This window comes from Lepidochelys kempii, chromosome 3, assembly GCF_965140265.1.
Source record: "Lepidochelys kempii isolate rLepKem1 chromosome 3, rLepKem1.hap2, whole genome shotgun sequence".
In the NCBI taxonomy this organism is placed as follows: Eukaryota; Metazoa; Chordata; order Testudines; family Cheloniidae; genus Lepidochelys; species Lepidochelys kempii.
Genome location: NC_133258.1, coordinates 131,589,021 through 131,609,656, shown reverse-complemented (window position 1 = coordinate 131,609,656; position 20,636 = coordinate 131,589,021). Strand labels below are relative to the sequence as shown.

The 20,636-nt window shown below is 41.3% G+C and overlaps 1 protein-coding gene across 15 annotated transcripts in view; it reads right to left on the bottom strand.

Moving 5' to 3' along the window:
• Positions 1 to 20,636, bottom strand: part of DISC1 (DISC1 scaffold protein) — a 382,434-nt gene that overhangs the window by 250,066 nt on the left and 111,732 nt on the right. For all 15 annotated transcript variants that reach the window (XR_012158151.1, XR_012158148.1, XR_012158149.1 and 12 more), the window contains one exon: positions 2,200 to 2,347. Coding sequence is in view for 10 of the 15 variants with exons in the window: in XM_073338073.1 (XP_073194174.1) it covers positions 2,200 to 2,347 (148 nt within the window). In the remaining 5 variants the exon portion in view is untranslated. The remainder of the gene's footprint in view (positions 1 to 2,199; positions 2,348 to 20,636) is intronic.

Here is a 20,636-nt window from a genome sequence, read left to right as displayed (position 1 = left end):
CGTTGAATGGGTGAATAGTTTTCTGGATAGACAATTGACAGCAGGATGTTCTATATCCAAAGAAGTCACACATGAGATCAGTCTTGCATCAGTGGCATTTCAGTGTCTTCAGAGGCTCTGTTTGAGCAGCAGGATGTATGTGTGATAACTAAGATACAAGTGTTCAATGTGGTAGTGATGACAACTCGGCTATATGCAGCAGAAACAAGGCTGTTAAAAACAGCTGTGGAGAGGAAACTTAAAGCTAGTGCCAGCCAGGATTTTTTTTTAACCCAAAAACTTACATCAGAAAATGTGAATTTGTCAAAACCTAAAATTTTCACAGAAATATATTAATTCTGATTCAATTTTTGTAGAAAAGTTTTCTCTGATCCAGTCTGGAATTTCGTGTCAAAACCAGATAGACTGATTGACCAAACGACCAACTAACCCCAGAATAGCCAATAGTTTGGTGGTTAGGGCACTCACCTGGGATATGGGAGATCTAGGTGGTTTAACCGGGGTCTCCCACATCCCTAACCAGCAAGCTACGGCTGCTCTGGGTTGTGTGTTTCTCTCTCGTTCTCTTTCTCTCTTTTTTTCTTTTGTTCATGAATAATTCAAAAGACCTCGATTTTATTCCACTGTGGAACAAGTCTCAAAACTTCAACATTTTTCACAAAACAGATTTTTTTCAAGCTAGCCCTATTTAAAATATTACTGTACCTATTTTTTTATTTTAAAGATTTTTAAACACCTTCTTGCAGAGCCTGGAGAAGAGTATGTTCTATTAGCAAAACAGAGAAACTATATACAAAGTGCTGTCAAATGCAAAAGACCACAAGTGAAAAAAAGGTGTTTAACAATAAAAGCAATAGCCAAGATGAATCTGAAAAAAACAGCAGAGAGTCGTGTGCACAGAGACAAGGGTGAAAAGCAAGAACTGGGTCTGACTGTGGTTGGTACTGTTGCTCTCACACCTGCACAAAAGATGCTTCTAGTCTTCAGCAGGGGAACAGAAAAACTGTCATGAACATTTTTTTTATAATACTCAGGACATACAATTTAGAGGATGCCCCATCAGAAAACAAATTTCTTAAAATTAATCAGTTTCCAATCATTCAAGTTGACAGTCTCTCTCGAAATACAAGAATAATTTATTACAAATAATATGAAAGGCACCTCTTGATACAGCATTTAAGTATCTTTTATCCTGTACTTTGATTCATGGTTCTGTCACCCATACAATTGACAAAATCGCTCTCTTCTACCATATGAGACCACAAGAGGTAATCCTTATGGAGTGTATTTCAAAACAAATCACATTACTTTATACATACAATGAACAAGGGCTAAACCAAATTTAAAAAAAAAAAACAATAGAATATCTGTTTAGTGAAGTCCCATTGTCTATATGTATTTTATCTAGCACTTATGTAAGTCAACACAAGTATGCATAGATCAAATATCACACCAAGATCTTTATCACTGTGAGTTGTCAGAAAACAAGATTTCCCACATTAACGCCATAACTAATAAATACCTAAGAAAGAACCTCCTTATTTGTAATTAAGCCACTCAGTAGTGTGAAAGAAAAGAGACTCAAACACAAATGAGAAAAAAAAATTGGGGGGGAGGGGGTTAATTACTTCCCCAGGGTCATCTGGTGCATCTCGGATTCTCTCTGTCTTGCAAGTTGCTAGCTCTAGCGGGAGAGACGGACTATTTTTGTGAACTGCACAGTGCTCAGCATATTGCTAGTCCTTAACTAATAATGAATAAAAGTGATTCCCAAGCTGGCAGGAGAATCCAGGGCAGAAGTGATTTACACACTTTATAGTTAAATGTTTTTTCATCTCCCCAAAAGGGAACTGGGTTTAGTTCCACAGGGAGATGTAGCTCAGGCTGCCTTGCTGCTATATGTTTAAGTTGCTGTACAAGGGTTCAAGCCTGTTCTCATTGAAATCAGTGGTAAAAGTCAAATTGACTTCATTCATTCAGGCTCAGGCTCTAATATGACAATTTTCAAAGACCTGGAGAAAAGGAAAAATGACATAAATGGGACTGAAATATTATTATTGTATTCTTAAAAGGTATAGTATCAGTGCTCCAAAGCATTCACTTTTTGTTTAAAAATTAAAAATCTAGCCATAACTTATACCCAGTACTTCAAGAAAAACAGAAATATAGTTCCACGTCATAATGCTCCAGTGAACTTACCGATCTGCAGCCCAGAACAACGCTGCTTGAACTTGTGCACTGAATCTGTCCAAGAAGCTGATAATTGAAGGATGCCTTGAAGGAAGCTGAAATTTTGAAGAATTCTTCTCTCGCTCCAGTTCTTCTAGTTTCCTTCTAAATGTATCAGCTAAACACAGAAGTACAAAAAGTTGATATTACTGAACAAATAGGGTTACGTTTTTCTTGAAAGAAAAAGTTGGGTGCTCATCAAGAAAAGATCAACAACATGCTGTAGCAAACGCTTCCCTTTTTAATAAAGTAAGTCAGAGTGTTTTGCTCCAAATTACTCAGATTGTAACTGGATAACATCAGAGACATCTACAATGTCAAACTATTTACTTCTGTTGATATACAAAACTGAGCCTGCAGGCCTCAATTGGGAATTTTAAATCGGTGAGGCTTGGAAGTTTTAGCCTATGATTTGCAACCATACAGTATTCCTAGAGAAATTATGCTAAACTGGTCAACTTCTATAAGAATTCCTATCCTCTGCTGCTCCAGTTTTAAACAAATTTGTTAGAGTGATAGCTGCATGTGTATAAGTCAGTCTGAATCTGACCTTGAGATCTTCTTGGTTTTAAAGACCTATGTTAGGACTACATAAAGAGAACCAAAGAATACCCTATGATATTTTAGTTAATAAATTCAGACCTAAATTTAAATAGAAAATGCATATGTAGCAACAAACACTCAAACCCCTAGACATTATATTAGATTTTCAGTGAATTTATTTCTAGTTTATGAATCCAGCAAATGTGTTATACTGTAAATTTCAAATAAAAATAACAGTGGTACTGAGAGAGCACTTTCATTTTATAACTGCTCTAACTTTATTAGAAAAAAACATTTTAATTAATTTTTATTTTGTGTTCTTTCCTATGCAGAAAACAGGTGGACAGCCCAAAGATAAATAATTGATTTTTAGAATGTTTATTTTCTATCCCAAGATGTTTTGGAAAATACACTGGCAGATTCATATGAACAAAAGAATTCAATCACTTGAACATCCATAATGATTCTTTACCCTGCTCTGAAAACTTTGAACTACTGCACAAATAGAGAAATCTTTAAATTTCCACACTTTCTGCCTACCATTGTTCTTTTTTGAATATTTTGGTAATTTGCTTTCCTCTCCCTCTCTTATTCTGAAAGCAATAATTTGTTTCCAGAATCATAGCAATCTGGGCATGCTTTTCTACTAACTAGTTTCAATGTCTTTCTAAACTAGATTATCAGTTTACATTTTTTCATTTTAGTGAAATATATGTGTTCTTATGATAATCTAAGATTTTATTGAGTTAGTTTCTGCTTGTGTTGAGATGAGGGAGCCTAATGTTGCCAAGTATTATTTATTTGTATTATTGTATTACTGTTGTGCCTTGAGGCCCCAAACAAGATTGAGGCCCCATTGTGCTAGGCACCATGCAAATACATCGTAGGATAGGGTTTTCAAACTCTTTTTCTGGCGACCCACTTGAAGAAAACTGCTGATGCCCACAATCCAATGGAGCTGGGGATGAGGGGTTTGGGGTGTGGGAGTGGCTCAGGGCTGAGGCAGAGGATTGGGGTGCAGGGGTGATGGCTGCAGGGTGGGGCCAGGAATGAGGGGTTCAGTGTGTGGGAGGGGGCTGTGGGCTGGGGCAGGAATCAGGTCTCTGGGCTGAGGGTGCAGGCTCTGGGATGGGGCCAGGGTTGAGAGGTTTGGGGTACAGGAGGGGGCTCCAGGTTTGGGGGGGCTCAGGGCTGGGGCCAGGGATTGGGGTGTGGGGTTGGGGCTCAGGGCTTACTTCCAGCAGCTCCCGGTCAGCAGCACAGCCCAGGTGCAGAAGCAGGCTTCCAGCCTGCAGCAGGTCCGACTCTCACTCGCAGGCACCACCTCCACCCCAGCCAATGGGAGTGCAGAGCCAGTGCTTAGGGCTGGGGCAGTGTGCAGAGCCCGTGGCCCCCCCGCCTAGGAACCAGACCTGCTGCTGGCTACTTCCGGGACACAATGCAGTGTCGGAACAGGTAGGGACTAGCCTACCTTAGCAAGGCAGCACCGCCGACAGGACTTTTAATGGCCTAGTCGGCAATGCTAACCAGAGCCACCGTGACCCAGTCCCTTCCATTCTGCGACTCACTTCTGGGTCGCAACCCATGATTTGAAAACCACTGCCATAGGAGACAATCCTTGCCCCAAAGAGCTTACTGCACAAGTGTGGGGGCATGATGCCAGAGGGAGAGCGACAGGTGTGCAATACCTTGCATAGCATGGAGTTCAGCTCTGTGCTGTAGCTTGCTGGGAACAGGGTGTGTACAACCAAAGGAAGGGCAGAGTCGAGCATCCACAGCAACTCTTCTTCATTCGACTGTTTTTCATCAGATCCTACCTGTACTTTACCATCTTCCATCCTCTCCTCCTTACTAAGATATAGAGAATCCCTATTCATAGATCCTCCCCTAATGGATGTCTCTGTCCAAACCATGTGCTCCTCCACAGTGTCAATAATTTAACTGAGGGTATGTCTACACTACAATTAAACATCCATGGCTGGCCCATGTCTGCTGTCTTGGGCTGTGGGCTGTAAAAGTGCAGTGCAGACATTCAGGCTCGAGCTGGAGCCCGAGTTATAGAACCCTCTCTTCTCACAGGATCAGTCCCAGAGCCTGAGCCCGAACGTCCACACTGCAATTTTACAGCCCTGTAGCCCAAGTCCTGCAAGCCTGAGTCAGCTGACACAGGCCAGCTGCGGGTGTATAACTGCAGTGTAGACAAACCCAAGAAAAGCCCAAATAAGCAGAGCTCTACAGGACCTGCTTGTTCTTAAAGGGGGCGGGGATTGGAGAAGGCACTACCTGTGGGCCTTACCCAGCCCATGATCCCCTGTCAGACTCAGCCTTCTGTCTGGCTTCTCGGAGAAGGCTCATCTCCCAGCAGCCTGTCCATCACCCTCTGCCTGACTGCTCAGCTCCTTTTAACCCACTCATCCAGTCAGAGCATGCTCAGCAGACCTAGAGGAAAGGAGATCCCTGGGCCCCGTATTCTCTTTTAACCACTTCAGACCCAATGTGGGATTTGTATATCCCATCACAGGGAGGTTTCAGATGGCTCCATTGTGGCTCTCAACACTCCCATCAAATCTGCTGCCTCAGGAGGAGCCAGGCTGGTTCAGAAGATGGAAGACAGACATCACTGGAGCATCTAGTTTCTCCCTTTGCTGGTATTCTGAGTGTTGGGCCTGAGAATAAGGCGGCATACTTTGCCTTTTCTGGGGTTGATATTTGTAAGGCTTTCCACAGAGAGCTAAGGTGTAAGTTTTTGTTCAATATCTTCATAAATGATCTGGAGGATGGTGTGGATTGCACTCTCGGCAAATTTGCGGATGATACTAAACTGGGAGGAGTGGTAGATACGCTGGAGGGCACGGATAGGATACAGAGGGACTTAGACAAATTGGAGGATTGGGCCAAAAGAAATCTGATGAGGTTCAATAAGGATAAGTGCAGGGTCCTGCACTTAGGACGGAAGAACCCAATGCACAGCTACAGACTAGGGACCGAATGGCTAGGCAGCAGTTCTGCGGAAAAGGACCTAGGGGTGACAGTGGACGAGAAGCTGGATATGAGTCAGCAGTGTGCCCTTGTTGCCAAGAATGCCAATGGCATTTTGGGATGTATAAGTAGGGGCATAGCGAGCAGATCGAGGAACATGATCGTCCCCCTCTATTTGACATTGGTGAGGCCTCATCTGGAGTACTGTGTCCAGTTTTGGGCCCCACACTACAAGAAGGATGTGGATAAATTGGAAAGAGTCCAGCGAAGGGCAACAAAAATGATTAGGGGTCTGGAACACATGACTTATGAGGAGAGGCTGAGGGAACTGGGATTGTTTAGTCTGCGGAAGAGAAGAATGAGGGGGGATTTGATAGCTGCTTTCAACTACCTGAGAGGTGGTTCCAGAGAGGATGGTTCTAGACTATTCTCAGTGGTGGAAGAGGACAGGACAAGGAGTAATGGTCTCAAGTTGCAGTGGGGTAGGTTTAGGTTGGATATTAGGAAAAACTTTTTCACTAGGAGGGTGGTGAAACACTGGAATGCGTTGCCTAGGGAGGTGGTGGAATCTCCTTCCTTAGCAGTTTTTAAGGTCAGGCTTGACAAAGCCCTGGCTGGGATGATTTAATTGGGGATGGGTCCTGCTTTTGAGCAGGGGGTTGGACTCAATGACCTCCTGAGGTCCCTTCCAACCCTGATATTCTATGATTCTAAGTTCCCAGGGACCATAATGCAGCCCTTGAGTCCTTGGAGAAATACAGCACTTAATCTGATTCTGGCTGACAAGCACCATTCTCTTGAAGGCCAAGTGCTCTATCATGCTTCGTATGGTATGCCTGATGCCTGGAGCCACAAGGCCTAGTTCATAGAGAAGGCTGTGACCATTGGCCTTGAGGCTGAGTAAGAGGCATCCATGGCTGCCTGCAATGAGTTATCACAATCATTTGCCCCCCATGATGTTCTCTTTCATTTCATCCCCACAATCCTGTGGGATTTTCAAAAGGAAGGGGACAACCCTCCCCCACATGAGATAATTGTACTTGGCAGTTCACCAACTTGGGTGCAATGAGGCAGATGAATATACCTTTCATCCATACAGATGTAACATCTTAGTATGCTTGTCCTTAGGAGCACCTTTAGTGAACTTTGATTTCTCTTGCATTGCAGAGATGACCAAGGACCCTGGATTTGGGTGGGCATAAAAGTGTTTGAAGCCTTTCGGCATCACCTGACACCATTTTTTCACATACTTGGAGGTGGGAAAAAGAGTGGCTGGGGTTCATCATAGCACTCTGGCTGGTTCTAAGATCCCTTCATTGATAGGAAGAGTGATTCTGGCCAGTGTCATGACACTCAGGATGTCAAAGAGTTTGAGAAACATTTCCTGTATAAAATATAGTCTCAATATACAGGGAATCAAACCCAAATTGATGGTGATTGCCATAACGAAAGCTCTTACACAAAAGTGCTGGTAAGAAACTGACCATTATTTTCTGGCCTCACCCACATGAGTTGGATCAGGGTTACAAAATATTATACTACCTGCCTGTATAATAGGGTATCCACTGACTCAAGTGGCTTCTGTTCCAATGGTCAGGATCACTTTTCTTTATACGCTGCTTATTGAAGTGGAGGACAGCAACCAACTGGCACATAGATCAATCCAGAACTTAAGGGGAAGGGAAGTTTTGGGCAAAGACATCATGGCTAACTCTTACTAGTGCCATGGGACCTGTAATGGTCTCACCGCGCACACAGGACCTTGATTTTTTTTTAAGGACTCCTCTAAAAGACCCACCTTCATGGTGCTCATTTTCTCTAACTCAGCAGGACGAAGAGCTCTGTGGGCCAGATGAGATTCTTAACCTAATACTTAGGCCCAATAAGCCGCTAACAATTGCATTTTATGTGAAATTTCAATACCAAACTTTAATTTTAACAGTGATATGCAGTATAGTAATCTAGCCATAAAAACGGAACCAGATTGTGACTGGCCCTTACACAGGAGTGCAGGATTCACAGAGAAACCCTCCTGCTCACAGGTAACTCAGTATTGCATTCCCTGTGATGAAGTGCCCTCACCATGCATCTCTGGGGTGCACAATACCCGAAGGAGGGCACTGAGGCCATGCCAACCTGCCCAACAGCCCATAAAGTGGGCCTGACACCCAATTGGGAGGGTTGTGCTGTATCCTTCAAAGGTTGGCCCCAACAAACTCCCAGTCCCAGATTTTCCCAAAACACGTGTTCTGCACTGTCCAGCCCTCTCCTGGATGGTTCAGATATTATAGGTCCATTGCCCCTGTAAGGAATCAATATTCAACAATTTGCTACCTTAACTGAATTTACCAAACATTTCAGTTAAACAAAACACTGAGTTGGTTTAGATTAAAGATAAAACAGGAATATTAACAAAAGAAGGTAGGATTTTAAGGGAATTCAAGGATATGAAATAAAATTAACAATAGTTACAAGCAAATAAAAGTGAAAACACACATCTAAAAGTCTAAAACTTAATCTTGCAAGTTTTGGTTCAAGGCTTTGTTGAAGATGCTTGTCTCACCCACAGTCTTCCAACAAGATTGTGACTGACCCTTTCCTTGGTTAGGATCTCTCCCAGAGGCCCAAAGGTGTCGGTGCCTTTGTCTTCTTAGAGTTAACTTGGGGTTCTCTGCCCCTCTCTTTTATAGTCTAGTGAACCTTCAAAGTGGAGTTACCCTTCAAAAGTAAAGTTTATTCAAGCAGTAAAGAAGGCGACATGGAGTCTGGCGGTGAAGGAGGCTCCATGCTCTTTCTTCCCCCACTTGTGTTTGCTGAATTCCAAATTGTTCTGTTTCCTGCCATTCCTGCTGTTCTATTTACTACTTATACATAAATTGAGATGAACACACATTCCTTGATTTAGGACAGGCCTGTTTTAACAACTTTTGCCTAGGCAGGGCTGTCTGGTTTTGAACATGTGCTAAAATCATCATAGAATCATGGGACCGGAAGGGACCTCGAGAGGTCATCTAGTCCAGTCCCCTGCACGCATGGCAGGACTAGGTCTTATCTAGACCATCCCTGACAGGTGTTTGTCTAAACTGCTCTTAAAAATCTCCAATAATGGAGATTCCACAACCTCTCCAGGCAATTTATTCCAGTGCTTAACCACCCTGACAGTTAGGAATTTTTTCCTAATATCCAACCTAAACCTCCCTTGCTGCAATTTAAGCCCAATGCTTCTTGTCCTAGCCTCAGAGGTTAAGAACAATTCTTCTCCCTCCTCCTTGTAACAACCTTTTATGTACTTGAAAACTGTTATGTCCCCACTCTCAGTCCTCTCTTTTCCAGACTAAAAAAAACCCCAATTTTTTCAATCTTCCCTCATGGGTCACATTTTCTAGACCTTTAATCATTTTTGATGCTGTTCTCTGGATTTTCTCCAATTTGTCCACATCTTTCCTGAAATGTGGCACCCAGAACTGGACACAATGCTCCAACTGAGGCCTAATCAGCATGGAGTAGAGCAGAAGAATTACTTCTCGTGTTTTGCTTACAGAACTCCTGCTAATACATCCTAGAATGGTGTTACACTGTTGACTCATTTAACTTATGGTCCACTATGACCTCCAGATCCCTTTCCGCAGTACTCCTTCCTCGGCAGTGATTTCCCATTTTGTATGTGTGCAACTGATTGTTCCTTCCTCAGTGGAGTACTTTGCATTTGTCCTTATTCAATTCCATCCTATTTACTTCAGACCATTTCTCCAGTTTGTCCAGATCATTTTGCATTATAATCCTATCCTCCAAAGCACTTGTGACCCCTCCCAGCCAGGTATCATCCGCAAACTTTTAAGTGTATTCTCTATGCCATTATCTAAATCATTGATGAAGGTATTGAACAGGACCTAGAACTGATCCCTGTGGGACCCCACTTGTTATGCCCTTCAAGCATGACTCTGAACTACTGATAACTACTCTCTGGGAACAGTTTTCCAACCAGTTATGCACCCACCTTATAGTAGCTCCACCTGGGTTGTTTTTCCCTAGTTTGTTTATGAGAAGGTCATATGATTGATTGCTTAATTATTTGCTCCATTATCTTTCCGGGTACAGAAGTTAAGCTGACTGGTTTGTAATTCCCCGGGTTGTCCTTATTTCCCTTTTTATAGATGGGCATGATATTTGACCTTTTCCAATCTTCTGGAATCTCTCCCATACAGGGGGAATTCATATCTTTACATATAATGTCACTACATACATTTCATTTTGATATTATTGATCAGTGAGTTATTAGTTTTCAAATGATACCCCACAATGCATATTTTGTACAGACATTATTACAGTGGTGTGCAGGGTCTGAATATAGGGGTGCTTAGTGTGATAGGCCCCAAATGATTTTGTTCAGTGCTTGGCATCCTTTGTCTTTTCAAACGTGCATGAAAAAATGAGACCATTTTAATGAGTAAGTATGACAGGGTACAGAGACACTATCATGGCAAATGAGGAGTAAAACAACTCAGGCTTACACAGGTGCTTCAGGGGGTGGGATATAAAAACCAACTGTTTTAGGAACAGGCAGGGAGAGGCTATTGTCTAACCTAGAGTTATGGGTTAGAAACCTTGAGCTGATCAAGCAAAACATTGTTACATTCCAATGCTTTAACTGTTGTTCCGTTACATGACTGGCTAACCCTGCGTCACGTTGTTTCACCAGCCTGCACTTACCATCTTAGACCTCAGGATGCCATAGAGGTTATTTTTGGAAGAAATACAGATGAAGGAATTCAAAGGCCAATTTATTCTCTCTCTTTCATTAATTCTCAGATGCATTGTGTTTCATACTTGCAAGTGTACATGGCATTCAATTAATTTCTACTACCAGACATTTCAAAATACTTTGTTCTGATGGTGTTTTGTAAAAATATTGCTGGCCTCATCTGCTACTCCTCTCTCAAAACCAAAAGATCTTTTATCCTTTCTGTGTTAGTCACTATAATCCTGCAGTCTTCTCTAATCAACCTTTTTAAGGAACTCTTTTTAAAAAAAAAAACAAAAAACAGCCTATCCATCAGTTTATTAAGCAGCAAAATACAAACAGCAAAAATGCATCTTTTCTTCCCTATCAGCAAAAGGCACCACTTAGGAAATGTAACTATATGCAATGTACATAGCAGCCAAGTACTATGCTTAGTTATTAATTGTAATTGTTTATACTGAGCATAAGTATCAATTCCTGCAGTGATGCAAGCCAAAACTAAAGCAAATAGTTTAGCTGATGGCTGGTAAAAAGCAATTGCTACCTTATACTTTATATACTGATGCTTTGAAATTGCATCTTAAGTACTTCAAAGTTGCTTCATTTAAAAACAGAAGTAAATGAACTGTTTACCTTGCTATTACATTAGGTAACCAACTGGGAAATTGTTTAAAGCTGGAAAGCAAGCTACAGGTTATAATGACCGTTATTTTGATGCAGAATAGTGTTTAGGAAACAGAGGCATTATCTCTGACCTTTATTTGGAATTTATTTATTTAAATATTTGAGAGTTTGTGCTTTTACCTTAACTCCCCAATTCATCAACAAGCTCTGGAATTCACTCAGGGTCTTTCCAGTATTGCAATAATAAGCTGAAAATGATCAAACAAAGCTGGGGGGAAATGATTGCTTTACAGTACAACCATGAATTTATGCTCTACCATCTGCTTCACAGACACCGTCATCACCGAAGATAGAAAGTTCACTGGCAGTAAACTGAGGCCCTGCATGTCAGAACAAATCATTTCCAGACCTCATTAGAGGATAAATTGGAAGATCTTTGTGCAAAACAGGGCATAAGATAATCAAAGTGGAAAGTCATCTGTCCTCAACTAAGACTTTGCTAAACTCACCTGCCTCAATTTGCCCTATCACTTACACTGGTGAGAATCAGAGGGGAAAAAATCAATTAAAGCCATTGGTGTTATATTGTTGCCATGATATTGTTGCCATGATACATGCTCCATCAGTCTTGGAGCCACATGATTATATAAAAATCCCAACTTTCATTTTTAAAATAGCACGTTTCTAGTCCTCAAGGTTGCAGAGAAAAGCTTAAAAACATACCCCAAATGCTGAAAAACCAGAAGGCAGAGAAAAATAACGCCAAATTGATTTTCTAAAATGTAATGATTTTTAAGAGAATCACAGGATATTTTGGTGCCTGATTCATGATTTTTGTGCACTTGAGGTTGTCAATACTATATTTAAAACAAGTAAAGAAGAATCAAACCCATAAATACCTCCTTTTCTGAATCCAAAACCTGTATAAGTCTAGTGATTAAATATACTGAAAGCATGGAGAAGAGAATGGTATCTCAAATATCACAGGCAAAGTAATGTCTTGTTTTCAATACTGCTGGATTTCTGACTATGAAGGCAATATCAAATCCTATGGATTTCGAGAACAAGAGGACTACAACTTTGCTGGCTCCTGATGTCACTGAAAATGTCCCTTTCACCCAATGGCATTTAAAACTCCTATCAATTGGAACTTGGAAAATGATAATCTTGTGACCACGTGCTCTAACTTGTTACATTTTCTAGTTCCCAAAAAACAGAGTTGGTGAGGCATAGCACTGCAGTCAAGTGCCCTAGATTGGGAAATTGAGACGCTGGCTCTTGAGCATCTTAAAGATACTGAAGCAACTGCCTCAGCGTTCAGCTGAAAGCAGTAGGGCCAAAATGTGTATGTTGTTTCATAATCATTCGTTCTGTGGACAGTTTTCTTATAGTAGTTTTATGTTAGAATAAAGAACTGACCTTTTATTGCCACACCATCCTATGGATTGTGTGCTGTTTACAACTGAAGGAACAATAAACTGAGAAGGGATGGAAGCATTTTAATGCAATTGCCCTCAACAGATGCCACAATAAAATCTTAAGAAGGATTAAGGCAAAAGACTTTAGCCCTGAGTGCTTTATATCAACCATCACCAAAATAATGTAAATTTTGTTTAAAATATTCTAGACCCAATACTTAGCTCCAGCCAACATGCAAACAATGCTGTGCAACCCTTTGCTATGATCCTCCCACAGCTGGCTACACTACCCCTAAGGGCATGAGGTAAATGTGCTACAGGCTCAGACAACAAACTGAGATCTAAATATTCTCCCTAAAAATAAACCATCGGTTCCATTTTAACAAAAGACAACCATAACAAGCTTCTCCAAAACACTCACAATCAAGCAAAATATTCTATATAAGAGGATCAAACACCTCTTTCTCCCCAGATCTGCACGCAATCCAACACTAACAGAGGGAAGACTCAACAGTGAGGTGGCTTTCATTAAAGAAAAAAGAAAAGGAGTACTAGTGGCAACTTAGAGAATAACCAATTTATTTGAGCATAAGCTTTTGTGAGCTACAGCTCACTTCCACCGAATACATCCAATGAAGTGAGCTGTAGCTCACGAAAGCTCATGCTCAAATAAATTGGTTAGTCTCTAAGGTGCCACTAGTACTCCTTTTCTTTGTGCGTATACAGACTAACACGGCTGCTACTCTGAAACCTTTCATTAAAGAGTATATCTTGAATGAGTGTTATTTCCTGGGCAACTGAGAGACTTTGTTGATGACTAGGATAAAGACACTGTGCTTGGGCCACTGCAGATAGACAAAGAAAGTACTGTTTGAGGATTCTTTGTGGTATTAGGCTGGTCAGATGGATCATTTCCAGATGAGCTTCAGACATTATAATGCTGGACTGAACACAAGCTCCTCTTTTCTGAGAATGAGGGCATTACTGTGCCTTTATTACTGACGACACAGAAGAACACAGGTAGTAACAATTATCCTTTACAATTGGCAGGGGTCCACATTGGTGGACAGTCTGAAGCAGCTACAAGCAACACAGCTGACAAATGTATTTTTAAAGCCTTGAAAGGAATCATTTTTCTCATTCATTTAATGAGACCCCTGACCCAGTCATTTAGGGATGCACTAATATGTGTAAACTCAAGTGTGTTGGTTTTCCTATTTTCCTGCCCATTTCCTGAAGTCAGTGCTGAGAGACAGGGATTAAAGAAATTCAGCTCCAGTCTCTCTCTGTCCTTTACAACAGGAATCCTGCCACTATCTCTGCTCCTGCCCTTACTACCACCCCCTCACTCACCACTCAGTTCCCTTCCCTCTAAGGGTATGTCTACACTGCAACAAAACATCTGTGGCTGGCCTATGTCACCTGACTCGGGCACGCGGAGCTTGGGCTACAGAGCTGTTTAACTGCGGTGTAGACACTCAGGCTCAGGCTGGTGCCCGGGCTGTAGGATCCTGCGAGGTGGAAGAGTCTGAGAGCATGGGCTGCAGCCTGAGCCCAAACATCTACACTGTGATTAAACAGCCCCGCGAGCCTAAGCCAGCTGGCACAGGCCAGCTGCAGGTGTCTAATTGAAGTGTAGACATACCCTAAGAGAGCAGACAGCCTCAGACTCACAGCTTCCCTTTGTTCAGCTTCCAGACAACCCATCCTGTTAAACCACTGCCCTATATTTCTATCTAGGTTCTTACATAGCCCTCATCACCATAATATCTGAGCACATCACCATCATGGGCGTTATTCTCACAACACCCTTATGAAGCAGAAAAGTATTATCTCCATTTTACAGATGGGAACCTGAGACACAAGGTAGAGGAAGTGACTTGCCCAAAGTCACACAGGATGCTTATGGCCAAACCAGGAATTGAATTCATATCTCCTGAATCCCTGTCTAGTGCCCTATCCAACAGAGCATCCAGACACCATGAGGATGGTTTGGTTCCAATATCTCCTCAAGTTCCAGCTCTTTCCTTTCCTACAATATTAGCTGCATGCCACCTTTCCCTGTCTCTTTCCTGTCTGATAGGGGGACTGCGATGGAGTAACAGGGGAAAGTAGAAAACACTAGGCATACAAACAAACAAACATGAATAGTTTCTGCCAGAAGATAAATGGAGATGTGGGCCTGAAATGATTCCTATTAAGGCTCCCAGCCCAGCCACCAGAGATCCTTTCCTCCTACCCGCACACCCTAGTAACAATCCAGAAAACTAGGAAGTCCTTAAAGTGTGTAACACCAGGATTTTCTAAGAGTATAGAATGTAAGTTTTATAGCAGATTGACTGGAGAATCTGACAGCACAAATAAATCCATTCTTGGAGTTTAATATTTCAGTTGTTCTAAATCATATAAAAAATGAAACATGACACACGCTGGCAGTTATGGATTTTTTCCTTTTACATTTAAATTGAATTTGCTAGTTTTCATTTAAACTTTAAACAAAAGTAAAATTCTCAATGTTTCAGATACTCTTGTTAATGACTTGGAGAAGCTTACTGTAGCTTATGTTTTAAATCTGGAATATTGCACAGGACATCAAGACTTTCACCAGGAGAGTGCTGGCTCAGTCCCAGTTCAGGCTAGCAGCTTCTGGCCCCCTCCCTCTGCCTCAGCTGATGTTCACACACATCTGACCAGTGTTCTGTCAGCAACAGAGTCGTGGATGGTCAGGCCTAGCGGTGGGAGAGGGGTCTTGCCTGGTGGTGGGAGCTGTGCTCATTAGGTTGCCAGGAGAATGGCTCTGCTGCAGGGTAAGCCCTGGACATGTCCCTACCTCACAGAAGTCCGTACCACGAAAGCCACCACATAACCCCCATTCAGCCTGTGACTTCACGTTAGGGCTGTTATAGTGCTTGAGAAGTTCATACTTGGTTGGTGAAATCTAAGGAGAGAACTCACAACCAGTCTGGGGTTTGTGCCCTGCTTCTTAACAGTCTGCCCTGAGGTTGGTATTCGTGCTCTTAAGCCACTCCTGACAGCCTGACAGAGACAACACTGGGTTAAGCTGAAAGGACAAAGATTGTGCTGGGGAGACTGTTACTAGTGGATTTCCTCAAGGATCGGTCTTGGGATCAATCTTATTTAATATTTTCATTGATAATCTTGGCACAAAAAGTAGAAGTGTGCTAATGAAATTGACTGATCACACAAAGTTGAAAGGCATTGTCAATATATAGGAGTATTGGAATGTTATGCAAGAGGAACTGGATGACCTTGCGGAACAGAGTAATAGAAATGGGATAAATTTTAATAGTACAAGGTCATGCACTTAGGAACTAATAAGAATTCCTGCTAAAATCTGGGGGCTTATCAGTTTTTCCACAAGAGAGGAGGAGAAAGACCCATGTATTAGTTGATCACAGGATAACTAAGAGCCACCAATGTGATGCAGCCATGAAAAAGGCAAATGCAGTCCTAGATGTATCTGGAGAAGCATTTCAAGTAGAAATAGGGAAGCGTTAAGGTCTCATCTGAAATACTGAGTAAAACTCTGGTCATTCACATACTAGAAAGATTAATTCAAACCGGAACAGATATAGGAAAGGGCCACCAGGATGATCAGGGGAATGAAGAGCCCACCTTACCAGAGAAGACTAAAAGAGCCTGGCTTGTTTAGCTGAGCAAACTAAAGGCTGGGAGAGGATATGATTCATCTCTAGAAATATATCAAGGAGGTTAAACCCCAGGAAGGTTAAACCCCAGAAGAGCTATTCAAGCTCAAAGACAACACTAGCAAGATAAATGGGTTTAAACTGGCCATAAACAAATTCAGGCTGGAAATCAGAAGAAGATTTCTAATCATCAGAGTTTTGTGGTTCTGGATCAGCCTTTCAATGTGAGTTACGGGGGCAAACAACTTAATTAGTTTTAAGATGGAGCTTGATAAATTTATGAATGGGATTCTATGATGGGTTTACTTGAGATAGCCAGTGACTGGGCTTGATGACCTAGGAGGTCCCTTCCAGTCCTATAAAAATAATATAGTACTGTACTGAGTGTATCTACTCCCATTCTTCATTGATTCATACAGTATCCGAAACTTGTTAAACACGTAAGGTGCCACAAAACACAAAATGGTTTTAATGTGTCAAGTTTTTGGAATGATCAGCCCTGTATTCACCTACTGTAAATACAGAATAAATCATGCCCTGTTTGCTTTTCATACTTTCTGTCGGTATCTCATTTCCAGTTAAAGTGATGTGATGTTTGAACTTCCCATATGACTTTATAGTAAGGATAGTCTAAGATGCATCGAAAGATACTTTAGAGTAAAAACAAGCAGGTGCATTTTATTTGATATCCGCATTATTTTGTAAGCAGTGTTGAGAGTGTCCTTACATATTATTTTGACTACATTAAATCCTACAGAAATAAAGATAAACATGGCCTATTGATTCCAGTAAGAATTTTCATTAAAAGAAGAAAATATATACAGCACTATCATCTAGAAAGAATCTATATTATACTCTAAGAGTATAATTTAGCTGTATAATACATAAAGAGATTCCTACAAACAAGGAAGGCAACAGAAAGCAATGCAGAGCCTTACCTGCCTATAGTTCAGATCTCTCTATGTGAATCTGGTTACAGAAAGACTGTAGGAGAGATTTCCAAATCTATATTGTTCAAATACGTCAGGAGGCAACTATCTGTTAGTCTCATATTGAGGGGGACTGAACAAAAATCACCCCCACATTTACAAAAATCTCTAAGCCAGGGATTTCAAATTCAAATCACCACAAGGGCCACATGAGGACTAGTACATTGGTCCGAGGGCCGCATCACTGAAACCTTTTCATACTACGATACAAAAGTATAGTCAAAAATGAAAAAAAATAAGAATAATATAGTATGCTATTAAAAGTCAATGTATTAACTTTTTAAAAACTGTAATGCAAAAAGGGGTTTTAATAAATATAAACACCTGTAACTATTCCTTATGTGGTTAGTAACACTGCTGATGATCTACACTAACAGTCTATCAACATAGCTGTAATGGCAGGAACTTTTTAAAGTAACTATTCATAAAAAATACATTGCCACTTTTAACAAACATTTTTCCCAACTACTCACAGCAAAGAACCATACATGCCGAACTTCATACCTCAGACTGCTCGTCTAGTCCATGAGGCCCAGCCCCTGTCCCGCCTCTTCCCACCACTTTCCCACACCCATTCCAACCCCTTCCCCAAAGTCCCTGCCCCAAACCCACCCCTTCCCCACCCCTATTCCAACCCCTTCCCCAAATCCCCACCCTGGCCCCACCTCTTCTCCGCCTCCTCCCCTGAGCACGCCGTGTCCCTGTTCCTCCCTCCCTCCCCTCCTGGAAAGTCCTAAGCGCCACCAAATAGCTGTAGGTGGAAGAGAGGAATGTGGCGCACTATTGAGGGGAGGGATGCTTGGCTGCTGGTGGAGTCAGCACCTATGGCGGGCCGCAGGAAATAACTCCAAGAGTCAGCAGAGTGTTTGAGACCCCTGCTCTAAGCCAAAATCTCCCTTTCCTCATCACCTCGAAAAAGGGTGAAAATCGTCAATGGGAAACTGGAGATGACTATAATTAATCAATGACAGTGAAATATGATGGACTTTCCACACAGAGTTGCATAATATGCCATGATGATTGTTTTCAAAAAGCAAGTTTTGAACGCTAAGGAATAAATAAAAGGAATTTGTCTGGATTTTTAATTCAGGGATTTTATTATTATGGATTCAGTCAGAAAATATTGTCCTATACTCTATTTAGCAATGTATAGGTTCTTTGTTCCTGCTGTCAAACAAAGAACAGACTCCTTAGTTATTTCTAACCTGAGTATACATAGCATTGCATCCTTAACTAGACTGTCTGAAACATTTATTTTTGTGATGGAAGTCCAAGAATATAATAGATAACATGAAGTAGTGATCCACAACAGATTATTCCTGTAATTTAAAATGTGTCATGCTATGAAAAAGCACAGCAGAAAAGCACAAATTCTAGTCTAAGAAACATCAATGAACAAGTGCAGATAAAGTCACCTATCAAAAGTGCCAAAGTTGAAATCTGACAGAGGATTAAGTAGATTTTTTTAATTATATTCTGAAATTCCCTTCTTGACTATTCTATGTGGAGGAAACAAGTCACCAGCTGAAGACAAGTCACCAGTTGAAGATCAGGATCACTTGAAAACAAAGAGCAATTAGAAGGCATGATCTTTTCTCTTCTGTGGCAAGAGAAACTGTGAAAACAGAAGTCATTCATTGTAGCCTATAGTTTATGGTTATTGAAACTTCAGCAAAGAACCCTACATGGGGATTCAGGAGTTTATTTCTGAAGAAAATGAAAGTCTTTTAGGTAACTGAATACATTGCATCGGTTTGTCATGAATGAGGATTGGGATGTAAGAATTTGACTTTTAGTTAAACACATCTTCCTTCTTCCTCTCAGCACTCCACCCACAGCATCCCCTCCTTGAATCCCTTCTCTAGCTTCCAGTGTTTATCATATATTAAAATTCCTTATCCTTAACATCTGGGGCATGCAGAAGGGGGCAAGCAGGGGCATGGGCCCCCCAAAATCCACGGGGCACAGAACTCCTCCGGACCCAGGGCTGGGGCAGGGAGAGCTGGCTCCTTCAGCCCCAGGGCCACATCAGGGGCACAGAACATGCCCCTCTAAAAGTGGTCACATTTTTATTCCTGCCCATGCCTCTGCTCCACGTTTAAAACCCTACATAATTTCAAACCTACTTATGTGTCTACTCATTTCCCCACTTCCATTCCCTACTAGCTTCCTCCTAGTCTCTCTGTATCTCTTATGCCTTTTTTATCCCAATTTAACTATGAGATTTGTTTTTAATTAATTTAGGTAAACTGGTCCAAACCCATAGGGTTGAAAACAATTTAAAATGTTAGTTGAGTTAAATCTAGTTTTAATCTAGACACGGCCTTACTTTCCTCCTACTACTTTCAACTGCCATACTCAGTCACTGCAGTAGCACCCAGAAGCCCCAGTTGGGATCAGAGTTCCATTATGCTAGGCACTCAGCAAACAGATGCTGTCCCTGCCCAGAAGAGTTTACAGTCTAAGAAACAATGAACAAAGAGGATAGTTTACAAACATTTGAAATTTGTTTACAAACTATTCAGAGAAATTTGGATCAATCACAAAGAGCTACATTTATTCACAACAAATAATTTGACTAGATTTAATAACCTGAAATATTACTGTATAACCATATATCATATATGAGTATACAGTAATATGTCGTCATAAATCTCTTATTCTAGATGATCCATCAAGTGATTCTTACTTTGTAAGTAGCTAAAGAATTTTGCAGCAGATTGCACGTAAGTCTTTGCTAACTTGTGTCATATTGGAACTGAAAATCAGGTATCCAAAATGCTTTTTACTTCCCAGACATGCATATGACATGCCATCATGTGCTTCCACCCCTGTTCATATTTTGGATAAATAGCTTCTGTTCCATTGTTCTGAACTAGGCAAACAGCTTCCTGTAATTAGCAAAGAAACACAAAGGAGCAGGAGTTCTGTCCCCAAACTACCATAATCTTTTAATGGATTTAAAATCTTCCAGAGAGAGACCCATACCCATTATGTTCTTGAATATTAATGTTTGCTCTGGGACTTTTACATTAGCAAACACACACTGTGTGTGAAAATATATGAAAACCCAGATATCTCCCTAAACTGGTGGCTCTGCACTCAAAGTGCCTGCTGTAAATCTTATATTGTACCTAAAGAAGGAAATACTTTTTTGAACTGGCCTTCATTCAAACCCATGTCAGAATGGAAAAACTCCAAATCTGCAGTTCCTTATGCTAAAAATACCTACTTTCTGGCCAAACTTTTCCCTATAAGCCTATGGATCTCCACTGTGGAAGAAGAGCAGATCCAACATACAGCTCTTTGGAGCAGAGACTGTATCTTACTACATGTGTTGCGGGTGCCTAGAAAATTGTGGGCACTACCATAAAACAACACATAAAAATGACAATTTGTAATGTGGGAGAATATGGCAGGATTTGATGTTGGTGATTTAATAGGT